The sequence below is a fragment of the Nanorana parkeri genome, unplaced genomic scaffold (assembly GCF_000935625.1).
Source record: "Nanorana parkeri isolate BGI_ZX_2015 unplaced genomic scaffold, ASM93562v1 scaffold388, whole genome shotgun sequence".
Classification (NCBI taxonomy): domain Eukaryota; kingdom Metazoa; phylum Chordata; class Amphibia; order Anura; family Dicroglossidae; genus Nanorana; species Nanorana parkeri.
In genome coordinates, this window is record NW_017306656.1 from 1172074 (window position 1) to 1185679 (window position 13606).

The 13606-nt window shown below is 38.8% G+C and overlaps 1 protein-coding gene across 1 annotated transcript in view; it reads right to left on the bottom strand.

Annotated features, from left to right (window-relative positions):
- FER (FER tyrosine kinase) overlaps window positions 1–13606 on the bottom strand; it is a 153183-nt gene that overhangs the window by 70353 nt on the left and 69224 nt on the right. The window contains exon 12 of the mRNA XM_018559316.1: window positions 508–564. Coding sequence (XP_018414818.1) covers window positions 508–564 — 57 coding nt within the window. The remainder of the gene's footprint in view (window positions 1–507; window positions 565–13606) is intronic.

Here is a 13606-nt window from a genome sequence, read left to right on the forward strand (position 1 = left end):
TGAAAAGGCAGATGACCGGGCTCTCCTTCCAGCTTTTTATCCTTTCTTTTATCATTTAAGACTTAGGGACTGTGAAGTATGCAAAGCACATTTGTAAAACAAATCGCTGTGCTTAACAAATGTACACCGTTTTTGTTGTAGTGTATGGCCATAGTGCTGTTTTTTAAATGAGACCCACCGTAGTATTGCCTGATGCAAATAAAGAAAACCTAGAGATTGTCAGGTGCTATGAGTCATGTACAGCACAGAAATGGGCTCCAATCAACTCTTGTAATCAGGATACTACTTAGTAATTTTCTGAGTGTTTTTTTTCCCACTTATTCAAAATAGAACAAGGTTATATGTATAATTATAGGACTATTTTATTACAAATATTATCCTTACAGGGGAGATATTATATGTAATGGGTTCCCTATTCATATCTCAGACAAGCTCCATTTTATTTTTGCATATGTTCTATTTAACTAAAGTGAAAGCATTATATCACTATCCAGCCTCTTTACTTACTTTTCCCAGTAATTCTCCTAGTGTCACATCTTCATGATTGAGAATCCATTTTTTATCCTGTGAAAATAACAAGAAAAAAAAATCACATGACACTGCAATACTGAAAAGATCTCCTAAGCAGCTGTAGAAAATTGTAGAGAATATTACAATTACCACCACACCGCCGAAGCCATGTAAAAAGCTTGTAAAGTACTCCGGCACAACAGGATATTAAAAGCAACATAACTGTAATGTCATTTTACAGAGTAAAGCCTGCCACATGATGGTATATTTATAAGCACTGCACAGTGTGTGCCATTTCACAATGATCTGGATATGGCACTGTCTGTTTTCAAAAGCTACTTTCATGGCAGAAGATAAGAAAACTGTGCTGAGATTATTAGATGTTTTCTTATCAAACTGTTATTATATGCCTGAAATTACTACATTGTTGTCATTCATGTTCCTCTGTGTCACAATATACCAAAAATTATAATATATTGTGCTCATAAACAAAATAATGGAGAACAATAAAGAACAAAAGCAGAGAAAACATTGCTAGTTGTCATACGAAGTTGGCTTGTCCTAATTATATCAACAGTTCAAAAAATATTCCCAGGCCAAGAAAGTACAAAAGTTTCTCAAAAGGCAACATTGTCAACCAATAAAGAGCTCCAATTAAAACAGTTTTTAATATTTTAGTTAGAAAAGTTTGTACGCATATGCAAATATATTGGAATTCTAAACTCCACTGTACGGTGACTCTGTAGCTGGTAATTCCTACTCTAATTTAAAAAACTAATTTAAAGAACTCATACTGAGATAAGATATACTCCATCCCTCCCCAAAAACTCAGACACATTCAAGGACTAGACTGGCATGGGGCAGCAAAAGGACACAATGATCAAGAGCTAAATCAATGCATAACTGATTGGCTGGCTAACATCTATAAATGTATTTTGTTGGCCAAAGGGAGGTGGTGTTCCATCAGTAAAAATAAGAAATTGTAGAGGTCAGGCTGACTTAGTCCTAAGTAACAGATCCACTGTCCTTTGATGTGCTGGATCTGCTGGCATTACCTTCTAAATCAAGTAGGATAGCGGAGAGATCTGACACACTAACAAACCAAACTGGCAACATTCAGAAATACAAATGAATCTGAACTGCGGGACTGTATAACTACTTCTGTTCAGGCACATACATATTTAGCAATGGGGAGGCTTTCAAAGCCGTAAGTACATGTGATGGCTCAACAAGTATATATACAGGCAAGCAAAGAAGATTTGCAGAAACGTGTAAAAACTTTCCTCTAGCACTTAGAACTAGGGATGCACCGATATATATCGGCAGCCGAAAATGGCACTTTTGACTAAATGCTGAAAGTGCCATTTTCCTGCCGATACATCGGCACATCCCAGGTTTCTTTCCTCCCCGCTGGGCGCTACTCTGTGTCCCAGCGGGAAGGAGAGAAAGTGACAGCAGGCCGAGCGCGCTAACTGGGGTACAGGTAGAGATACACCGATACTCAGGTAGAGCTAATGGTACATGAAGTAGGGGGGGGGGCAATGCTTGAAATAGGGATTCCCATGGTGCGTACCTGTACATAACCTGCCTTCTTTCTTACAACATAGAATACAGGGCATTTTGGAATACCATTTGGCTTTGTGCAAAGTCATGTTTGTTTTATATTGTTTAGTTTAAAGTACATATTCACCTTTTTAAGTGATTTGTATTTATTGTGGTAATGTACATGTGCAGTGATGATGTATACATGTGCACATTTTTCATGACTCACATTGCAGGCTTTCTTAATTTTTTTAAAGAAGATTTTATTAGGCCTGAAGCCTAAAAATTCTAAATATTCTCCACAGGAAAATCAGTCGGACACCCGGTGTATATGACTGTAATCAGCTGCCCCCTCCCTGTCACTCATTGTATCATGATCAGTAAACACCAGCCCTGCCTTTACCCACAATACACTGTCTGGAGGGGGGGGAGGGGATAACACACATTGCTTACACAGCACAGAGGCAGAAATGTTAATGAGGATATGAGGAGGAAAGATAATACAAATTCTGCCAATTAGCTCAATTTCCAAATCCCCTATATTGGTGTAGATTTCAAATTCTTCTACCAATTCCCCTGCAATTATTTTTTTTAGTGAATAGACCAGCTATTTTGAAAATAGTGAGGAGAAATAACTTCTGCAACAGAAGAATGTATATTTGGGTGGGCCTTGGGGATGGGTGGGGATTGTGGGTGGGTGTGGCTTGTATATGGGCTGAGCAAAAGGGGCCCCATAATCTCGTATTGCCCAGGGGCCCCATGTGCTGTCAGTCCGCCCCTACACAAGAGGCTGGGCTATCCTCCCTGCTCCGCTCCCTCTGCCTCCTGTGGCAGCAGGTCAGAGAGGAGAGCCGTACAAACACTCAAGGATCAGTGATCGCTGAGTGTTTGTAAATAATTGAGGACATAGTATGGTTACTATATCCTCAATTATGAATGAATGGGAGTGATCTGCATCACCTCCTGTTCATTCATAGTTGTAGTTATAGTAAACACACAATGTTCTCATGTTATCAATGAACAGGAACACTCAGTAAAGAGGATTCCTGTTCATTGATAACAGGGGATACAGAAAAAGAGATTGGAGACTCTGTGTTCTCAATCTCTTTTTCTATTTTAAAAGGGAAATATCAGGGGTCTGTTTAGACCCCTAATATTCCCCTGAAGCCCCTAAAAGTAAAGTAAAAAATAAAAATATGTAATAAAAAATGAATACAAATAAATATAAACATTTTTAAAAAGTTTTTAAAAAATAAAAATGAAATATTTAAAATATTTGAAAAAATTATAAAAACATTTTCGGTTTGACAATTGTTTTTATTTCGGTTTCCTTTCTCTACTGATAACTCAACTCCAGGCATCATTTGTGTACCTCTGCCTCTGAAAACCCATGTTGGCTTTCTTCATATAGCTTAAAAGGTGGCGTTCTCTGGCTGCAGATAGTATGTCTCCCACTGTAAGTCAAGCCCCAGCTTCCCTGCAGGTATGATTGACACTAGTGACGATGTGACATCTCCGTGCCAGCCCGTACTATTTGGTAGAGACACAAATAAGTGAAGGTGTCTAACATCGCTGCAGCACTGATGTCAGCAGAAGTACAGCAGGGGTGGGGATTACTACAGGGGTGTGGTAATGTTTCTTAAGCAAGTCCAAAAATCATCTTACACTAAGAAGCCAAAATTTATTTTATTTGGGAAAATAAGCCTAACAAATGAACAAATGAATCCCTTGTGACACACAATGGTAACTTGAATAGAGGATTTACAAAGCCAACTATTTTTTCCAGACTGTGGACTATATTTGGTTGCTTTCACCAACTTATGCTTTTAAATAAATGAAAAGAAAAAAAAAAATCTTATACCTTTGCTTACTCTTAATTACAGTCCAGTAATGTAGCTTGGACTTTTAAACGCAAAACACTCCCCCACCCAGTGTATGCGAAGCAAAGTAGAAATGTAAGGGGTAAAACATTCTATAATTACAAAAGCTTTTGTTCAGAGATAATGAGAATATGATGCTGACTTTGAAACAAGGTACAAATAACATATACCTTGCAACCAGCAACTCTTCAGAGATACATAACAAAGAACAGGTCTCAGAGGATCAAACGATAGAACACTAAGCTTTTAGGTTACAAAAGGCTAAATGGAAGCTACAAACAAGACAAGAAAACGCCGTAAAAGGTTATTTCTATAAATGTTACGAGAAGCTATGTGGAAATGTATAGAGTTTCTTAGAGGTTTATTCTTAAAGGGAAAAGCAGAGAACTATACCTGTGTAAAAAGCCTCTGGTTTAAATCACCACTCCCCAACTCTTATGCTATGTACTAGTTGTAAGGAATTGAAGCTAAAATTCTTTCAACTCATTGCAAATGACCTTACTGTCCCCTAACACAGTTTCCAGGAGACAGAGAATTGCAGCTTTCAACTTATGTCTCTCCCACAAATTATTTGCTTTATAAAAAAGAAACCATCTAACCCAGCACCAACATATTTATCTTTTAAAGAGGAACCTCACCCTACCAAGCCAAAATGAAATTTAAATTCTTTAACCCTTGACCCTATGGAAAAAACAAAACAAAAACATACTTACTAGACCATAGAGTCAAACATGTCTTCCTTGCAGGTAAAGTCCTTGCACAGCTCCGCTCCTCCACACCACCTAAAAGGAGATCTGTCTGACTGCGATGGCACATGATAAGCTGGAACGTTATACTGTTATTTGGGCAGCTTGGGCGGACTTTTGCTACTTTTAGCAACCAGCAAACCTCTTTCCTCTTTTACCTTTTCCTGCTATGCCTTTCAGCCTTCTCTTCCTATCTAACATATGATGCCCTTGTTTCTTTCTCTGTCTTTTTCCAACATTCAGTCAATCCCCCTTATTTTTTCCTATTACTCTTTCTCCTTCCTCTAGTTCAACTTCATTGAAAAGATTATAGATAAATTTAAATTCTGATCCTTTTTTCTTTATATGAAATAACTCATACTCTAGTTATTACTATCATGTATTTGTTTGCTTTCATCTCTGACTGCCGTTACCCTTTGAGACATCTAAGATAACTTATTACTTTGTATTTGTTGTACAAGTTGATATACCCTTATGTGACACATGCTCTTGTTAAAGATCTTGTGTGTAGAGTTTAACTCGTATTGTTCTATATTCCTTTGTTTTTTTCTTAAACGTGGTGTTACTTTATTGAACGTTTTAATTAAATTTGACAAAAAAGGAAATCTGCAGCATTCACATACATGCCATGGGCCTCTGCCAGGTTCCATAGACTTGGCAGAGGCCCACAGTGTGTCTATACATGCCTAAGATCCTACAAATGGTCTCCTGGTATGAGTTACAGAAGGCAGTGAGTGGCTGGATATGTCATGCTCACCTAGGCAAGGATTCAGGAAGTTATAGTATACAAAAATAAAAATATACAAAAAACAAAAAAAAATGCACAATCATAGAAGAAAATGTGCATTTATTATATTGTGCATTGGAGCCAGTAAAGCATTGCAACCGCAATCAGTAGAACGAGGGAGCAATGCAGATTCTTCTTTCCATCCTTCGCCATACTGAGATACAGACATTCAGTAACATGGACAGAAGGAAGAATGAATGGACTACAAGTGCGACGACAAAACAATACTTGTATTTCTCAATGAAATACAAGTCCTTGTGCCGCGGTGGCTGATAGGTCTTGAAGGCTTCTCCATTCACTCATCCTGTTAAAGGGTGTGCGATGTGACTGTTATATTGGACCCTGAATGTGGGTTTAACATGAAACATAGTCCAAAAGGTAAACCTAGCACTTAAAAGGGTGAAGGTCACTTTAATTCCAGATAGAACATGTTACAGGTGTACTGTGCTGCATTTTATCAGTTTCTAGTCCATGGTAATGAACGGATGGAGTTTGCACATATAGAGGTTGGCTGACACAGGGTATTTTCACTTGTTCTAGGTCTCACACATGTTTTTCTCCTAAGTCAGAACACTTCAAACTTGGCTCTTCCATCCAGCTTTTAATGTGTTTTACAGTCTATTTTCATTCTTAATTTAAATATTTATATGAAACTTGGCTTTCTTTTTAACTTTGCCCCCAACTGCAATAACACAGCTAAAAATATACCTGAAGGTTAAACTATTTTTTTAAATTTGGATAAAGTGGTGAGGGGATAGAACCACTGTGAGGTGTTTATTGCTGTCTTTGTCCACGCAAAGGGGATTTGCTCTAAACCAATGTGACAAAAAACAAAGAGGGGGAAAATACAACATTTTGAAGTACTACCATAACAGGAAATCATCCAATGAGAGAAATTCACTCACACGGGAAAGATATCCTTCCTGTTGAGTGTACAGAATAGGAAATGAAGGAAAACCTCCCTAATCAGTCACAGATGGCAAACCCACTCCCCCATAAAAACAAACACTGATAGCTGTTATAAATCTCTCCTGTAGCCAAAATGTAAACAAAAAACAAACAATGGGGGTTTGGCTTTATATATATTGTAATTCAGAACAAATCTGCCAGTGCTGTTGAGACATTAGGCTGGGTTCACACCTAGGTATATCGAATATGCACGTTTGTCACGATTCGCTGTAAAAAAAAACGCACGACAAACGCGCGTTTCCGAGGGCTACTTGGCTGTATCCCAACGGAAACGCGCGACAAAAAGCCCCAAAGAAGCTCCTGTTCTTCTTTGGGCGTAGCGCGTTCATACGGCCTGTAATACGCTTCAGGTGTGAACCATACCCATAGGAAATAATGGGATTTCGGTGTTTGAGCGTTTTGCAGAGCGTTCGAACACGCTACAAAACGCCCAGGTGTGAACCAGGCCTTAGAGAAGCAGCAGCACACTACCCTTTCCTCCAATTAGCATGCTCTGTCAAAACATGTGCACTGAAGCAGAGCCTGCTGGGCTCCGAGCACTAGCCTTCCTTAAGAAAACTTAGGCTACTTTTACTTATATATACACATGCACACACACATACACACCGTTTATACAGTATATGCACCTTTTACAAAACTAAAACTGTAATAATTAGTGTTTTTATAGTATTAGCAACAGAATTTAGCTTTAATCATACAATTGTTAATAACCAAATGCTCAGATGGGTAATTGTTCAAATACTGTAGCAATAACTCAAACACATGCTCTGAAAAAATATACTTTCCCTTTAGAGCTTCAAAAGATTTGAATTGAACCAAAATACAGCCTTTTCATTAATATTTTAACTGCCGAAATCTGATATCTATACCACATTTATATTGTTAAGCTGTTGACCTGCCATAATCAAACTGTAGCATAAATTCTATGTTTCACCCTAAGCAATGTTTATTTAATTAAAAAGCCTCTTTTAAAAGGAAATAACCAGAGACCAATCACATGTAAACATTTTCCCTTAATTAAACGTTTAGCATTTTGGCAGCGTTCAGAAATGGACAGCATGTCAATTTTCTTTCATATAATTAAAGGCAAAACAAATACTGTAGATGTAGTCAGCGCAAGAATTTTATTGCTGATAACTGCTATTTTCTATCACGCAGAGGTTTACAGGGAGATTACCTAATTGCACACATTTCCCCAACTCTGCATACATCCAGCAGTAGCACAGGATTATTCAGCACGTGATCAACTTTGTCAAAGCACTTTCCATTTTAAAGCCTTATTGACAAGCACATGCAAATGAGTGTCTTATTAGAAGCAGCTTTTACAAGTTTTCAGTAAATGAATGCGAGTTTTGAGTAAAATGCAAATAAGCGCCATATAATCCAAAAGTTCGGAAACTGTGCATTGCTTATTTATAATAGAAGCTATGTTTTGATAGTAATATTTTAAATTACTGTTTACAAGCAAAATAAACAAGCATTTCAGATTTAACTAAGAGTAAATTAAAGGAGAACTATGGGGTCAGTGTTTTTACCCATAGTTCTCCTTAGGGTAACGGGAGGACACAAACTAGCGTCCTCCCGTTACCCTAAGCTCAGTATACCGCTGTCTACAGCTCGCGGTATACTGAGACGCCTATCTAGAGGCAGAGCCAGCTGTACCCGCCCCCTCCCCGTCCGTTCCGCCAGTCAGCAGTGGCAGATCGGAGCGGGGAGAGGGGAATCCAGCCCCTCGCCCTGTCACGGCAGAGAGCCGTGACAGGATCGAGAGGTGAGCGAACCCGGTATGTGTTCGCTCACCTCCCGATCTACTGAGCCGACCTGTAACAGTCTCATTGTCACAGGTTGGCTAGACCTACTAACCATGTAACATTGAATTATAATCTGAAGTCCGAGCCAAGGTGCTGCTGGCCTCTAACAGGCACACTGTGACAGACCATTTAATTTGCCAGTCAACTGTGCCTCCCCAAGAAAAAAAAAACCCCACAGACTGTTCACAAGCAAACTAGACTGTTGCAGCAGATCATGCACACAGCAAGGAACTGCATTTGATCAATGACAGAAACTGGGGAAATTACCGCAATCTACAAGTCCTAACATCTAGATGCGGAGCTAAAAACTGAACTTGGCTTCAGTATGTGTGTGCGCACACGTCTGTGATTTGGGGGGCTGGGGAGGGGGTTTGTCCCTGGGTCTTCTGTTTTCATAGTTCTACCGTTTATTTTAACCATATACTAGTATATTGTGTACATTCAGGGTAAACATTTAAACAATCTACTAGACAAAAGCCTAATTTGTCATGAGATAGGAATGTGAATATATATTTTTGTATGCAAAGTGGCTCAATAATTATTGTTTGGTAAACTGAAAGGCAAACATTTGCAAAATTTGTCCTGGTTAGATGAGATTTCTATTCACTTCCTGTCCAGACAGGCAGTAAGCATATCTCTCAAAGAGGCAGACATCCTCTCTGAGAACAGGCACCAAAACCCCAATGAAAGATTTCCCTTCACTTCTGGTGAAAACAAAATCAACAACAAAAAAAGAAAAACGCAGAAGCCAATCTTCTAGATCCTTAACCTATCATGACATACAGTTCAAATTAGTTTGCTGATAATTATAGCTGACAGCACAGTAGAGACAGGGTTAATAACGGTAGACATTAATTCCCCAACCATCAATTTTTAAATATTTTTTTTGTTATGTGAATGAGAGAACACGCAACAAATATAAAATAGGCGTTATTGTAGCAGCAGAAGTGGAAATACACTTTAAGCTATTGAGATGCAGAAGCAAACATGACCATTCCATTTAAGATACCATGTTTTATCATCTAGCATACATTCTGTAGAACCTACAACTCCAATGTCATGTACTATCCACCCTACCACAAACTATATTTGTCACAGGGCATAACAGTACACAACCAGGTCATATTAAAAGGACAGCAAAAAGACTGCACAAGCAAATGCAATTCCTTTTTTTTTTGGTTATAAACAATGAAGACAGTGAAGTATTCATTTGTAATTTAAATCATTGCCTGTCAACAATCGGCAATCAGTATAAATATGGTTATGAAATCAAATGACATGGTAATGTCATCTGTCATCAGCAGTGCGGGGGGAAGGTGCTGATATCGGAGACAGGAGTAAATGTGTCAGTTTTATTTCTAGTATGCAACTCAAAGATACACGTCATGAGTTAAACATACTTAAAGCCACACTCTGGACATAACAATAATTTGCACTTGGTGTGTAAATTATCATTAAAAAGCTGTTATGTGCAGAGGGCATAACAAATTACAACAAATAGAAAGTTCTTTGATTTGATCATTTGTTAAAACAAATGATATAAGCACTAAGTATATCATCCTTTGAAATGTATGTCTGGGCAAAATAATCAATGCATGCACCTCGCCCATGTATAATCTCTCTAAATATATTATATATTAAATATACTCTGGGAAACAAACCACTAGCTAGAATAGAGGCAGAAAATGAGATGTCTTCAGCCACGAAGTGACAGGGCAGACTACATGCAACATTATAAGAAGGTCTGGGTGAAGAAAATAATTTATTTAATGCACCTGCAATGTAATAAAATGAAAACACTATAAAAATTACTTCACCATCCCCTCATATTTGCAACAATGTAGGCAACTTAGTAAAACACACGTGAGATGACAGTGGCAGAATGTGTTCAATTTTGACTAGGTTAAAATCTCATCCATACAGCATCAGCAAGGCATTCCAGTCATATTTTAGGGTGCCTGTATGTCCCCTTTGTCTATGGACACCTTTACTTATACTTATGCAACAAGCACACACAAAGAGACAAGATGGAGAATATGAAACTCCTCGATTGTCTGAAAAAACCCTTTTTAAACACTTGATAAACATATCTACAATACTTAACTCTTTTTTATATAACTATCATGGTCAGTGGGTTATGAACTCTTAAAAAAGTCCAGTTTTCAGTACACTGTAGCAATTACTTTATGCCTGTCCTTTCTGAAATTCTTTACATGCTCTTATCTTCAGGAAATGATATTTAAGATAAATGTCAGGGCAGCACACAAATAGATTTAAAACTGAAGAATTAGTAATTGCTCTAAAGGGTAACAATATGCTATGCTGTAATAAAAATACAATTTTAAGACGCATTTCACAAAGCATTTTATGTAGAATAATTTGCCATATAAGGTAATTCCAGCATAATTTTGGAGAAAAAAGCCTGCGTAATGTCTAGGGCCTGCAGTGTATGTGTTTCAGTTCTCTACACCGACTGATCATTTACAAAATTACACAACTGTGCTGCAGTTATATACACTCAGTAATACTAGCCACTGAAGATCCACTGAAGATCAGAGATGAACACCAAGAAAGCTGGCTACACAGTGTTTATCTTTTCATGTTCAACCGAACAAGTGCTTGTCTGCCAGCTGTTAGAGCCAGCATCCTGTCATGCAGATGATAGCACTGCTATCTGCTGCCTACCACTACTCCTGCCCATCTAATTATTGTAGTGTGCCCATAGCCTAGTCTGCATTTGTACTAAAGTATGTACACTTGTGGCATCTGAACAAAAAGTTAATTACTTGTTCTTTTTTTTACATCTGCCTGTAGTTTAGTGGTAACCTAAATATATTTTTAGCCTAAGGGCCTATTCACATTAGCCCATCCACTGAAATGCTGCGACTTAGTGGACAGGCTAGTGTGTTGTGACAGCTCCAGTAGTGTGCATTGTATCGCACACTGCAGTGCTGTCACTTAAAATTTTTTTTTCTTAATGTGGTGTGCACAATGTGTATTCAGGTCCCACGCTTGGCAGCGTGGTGCAATGCATTGCCAGTAGGGGCATACAGTGCACTTTGATAAAATAAAGCATGTTTACATTTAATTGCAGCATACTGCCCACTGTGTTGTAGTGTGAATGGGACACACAAAACAGGAGCTTCTTTGGGGCGTATTTGCCATGCGTATCCATTAGAATACAGCCGGATAGCCCACGGAAACGCGCATTTGTCGGCACAAAACGCGCATATCCCGTACGCCTAGGTGTGAACCCAGCCTTATGGCATTTTAATGCATTCTTAAGATTTAGTTCTCGAGTTTAGTGTCACTTTAACCTCCCTGGCGGTATTCCCGAGTGTGGCTCGGGGTTAATTTTCAGTACCAAGAGCAGTAACACCGAGCCACACTCAGGATTGCGCGTGTCCTCTGCTGTGTGCGCCCGGCCGATGCCGGCAATCGGCTTTCAGTTTTGGGCGTCACAGCGGGGGGCAGAGTCGGCGGGAAATTCAAAAGTGCAAACATGACATTTACACAGAATACACACAATATAATGTAATCTGCTATGATTACATATACAGGCGGTCCCCGGGTTACATACAAGTTAGGGACTTTAGGTTTGTACTTAAGTTGAATTTGTATGCAAGTCGGAACAGGTAAATTTTTTAAGTGCAACTCCAGCCAAAAAAACATTATTTCGTTTTGGATAGCATAGGAAAGGGTCACATTTGTTTTGCTGTCTGTTCCCCTTGTTCAGAAGATTATAACATAATGAAAAAAATGTTTTTATTTAAAACGACACCAAAAAAAAGTTTTTTTTCTATTTTTAATGTTATTTTATAAACTTTAATTTTTTTTGTTTGCATTTTTAATTTTTATTTATTTAACTTTTTGTTTACATCTTTGTCTTTTTAATTAATTTTTTTAAACTTTTTTTATTATTTTAATGCTGGGAGCCATACCCAGCCTGCTATTGGATATTGTAAAATGCAATAGACAATAGCAAGCTGGCTATTGCATCTGCCCACTGCCTGCTGTCAATCAGCAGAGGAGGGGCCTGATGGGGAAAGTTCTCTATCAGGTCCTACCGTGCTGATTGACAGCAAGCAGTGGGTGGGTACAATAGCCACTGGCTATTGCATTTGACAATATCCAATAGCAGGCTGCTCCCAGCCTGCAATGAAGAGGAGGCCGGGGGGCGGGACAGCAAAGGAGCGGCCGGACCAGGAAGGCGAGCAGATGATCGTCCGGACTGGGGAAACAGACGGATTGGCGGAAGAGGAGGCTGGGCCATCAGCAGACGTAAGGCGGGCAGCGGCAGAATGCAGGGATCTGTGTCCCCGCTGCCTCCTCCAACACAGGCGCGGAGGGCAGCGGGGACACAGGGCGCTGCAGCCACAGTTCTCCTAAATGTACCGGCGGTTGTCGTAAGTACGGATTGTCCGTAAGTCGGACGTCCGTAACCCGGGGACTGCCTGTATGTCACAGAGGGTAAGGGCAAACAAAAAACAGTACTCAAAAGTAAAATATTCTAATTAAAAGTTGCAAAAAAAAAAAGAGAAAAAAAAGTAAATTAGAGTGACACATAAAAAATTATTTAAAAAAAACACAGAAGAAAAATGTTAAAGTCCCAAGCCCCACATACACACGCAAACATGCGTCGGAGGCCCATATGTGGAAAACGACAATTGTGCCCATAACGCCGCACGTTACAAATTACCCTGAACGTCAGAGCGTGAACAAGAATTCTAGGGCCATGGCCAATTTTGGGTATGGTAGTTTTTTTGTGCGATTTCACGGGTGCAGGCAATGTTAAGGCTTGACGTGTTTGGTGTTTATTTACCCATCATGACCCTGTCTTATATTTTACTATAACATTTTTGCATCTATCTACTATTTGCCAGCAGTATATATATGTAAAAAAAAAAAAAAAAAAAGAAGACTTTAATACTACTTTAATTTAGACCATTTCTATGCATGTACTCAAATTTAGATAACAAATTCCAAAATGTATCACTATTCCACAGTACCATTCCTTTATTTTTTCATTGCAAAATTCAGACTTTATTAAACTAAAAAGCAAGTAATTGCAGACACTGAAACATATTTTACCTTTGTTAGGATCTATGAAAACCAAAAACGAACAATTGATTGCTAAGCTTGCATCTATCTGCACTCTTTTTTTCTACATGCCATGCACCGCTCCTGAAGTAATGCCCCCGTCTTAAACTACAGCATACCAGCCACGCTCCTCCCCCTCTTCACTTCCCTATTCCACCTGACACCTATTGGACAACATCCCTTTTTCTGGACAGATGCATACTGAAGTGTTGTGCCCACTGTGATATTTGATATATTCAGTTTTATGATGCATTGGTCTGT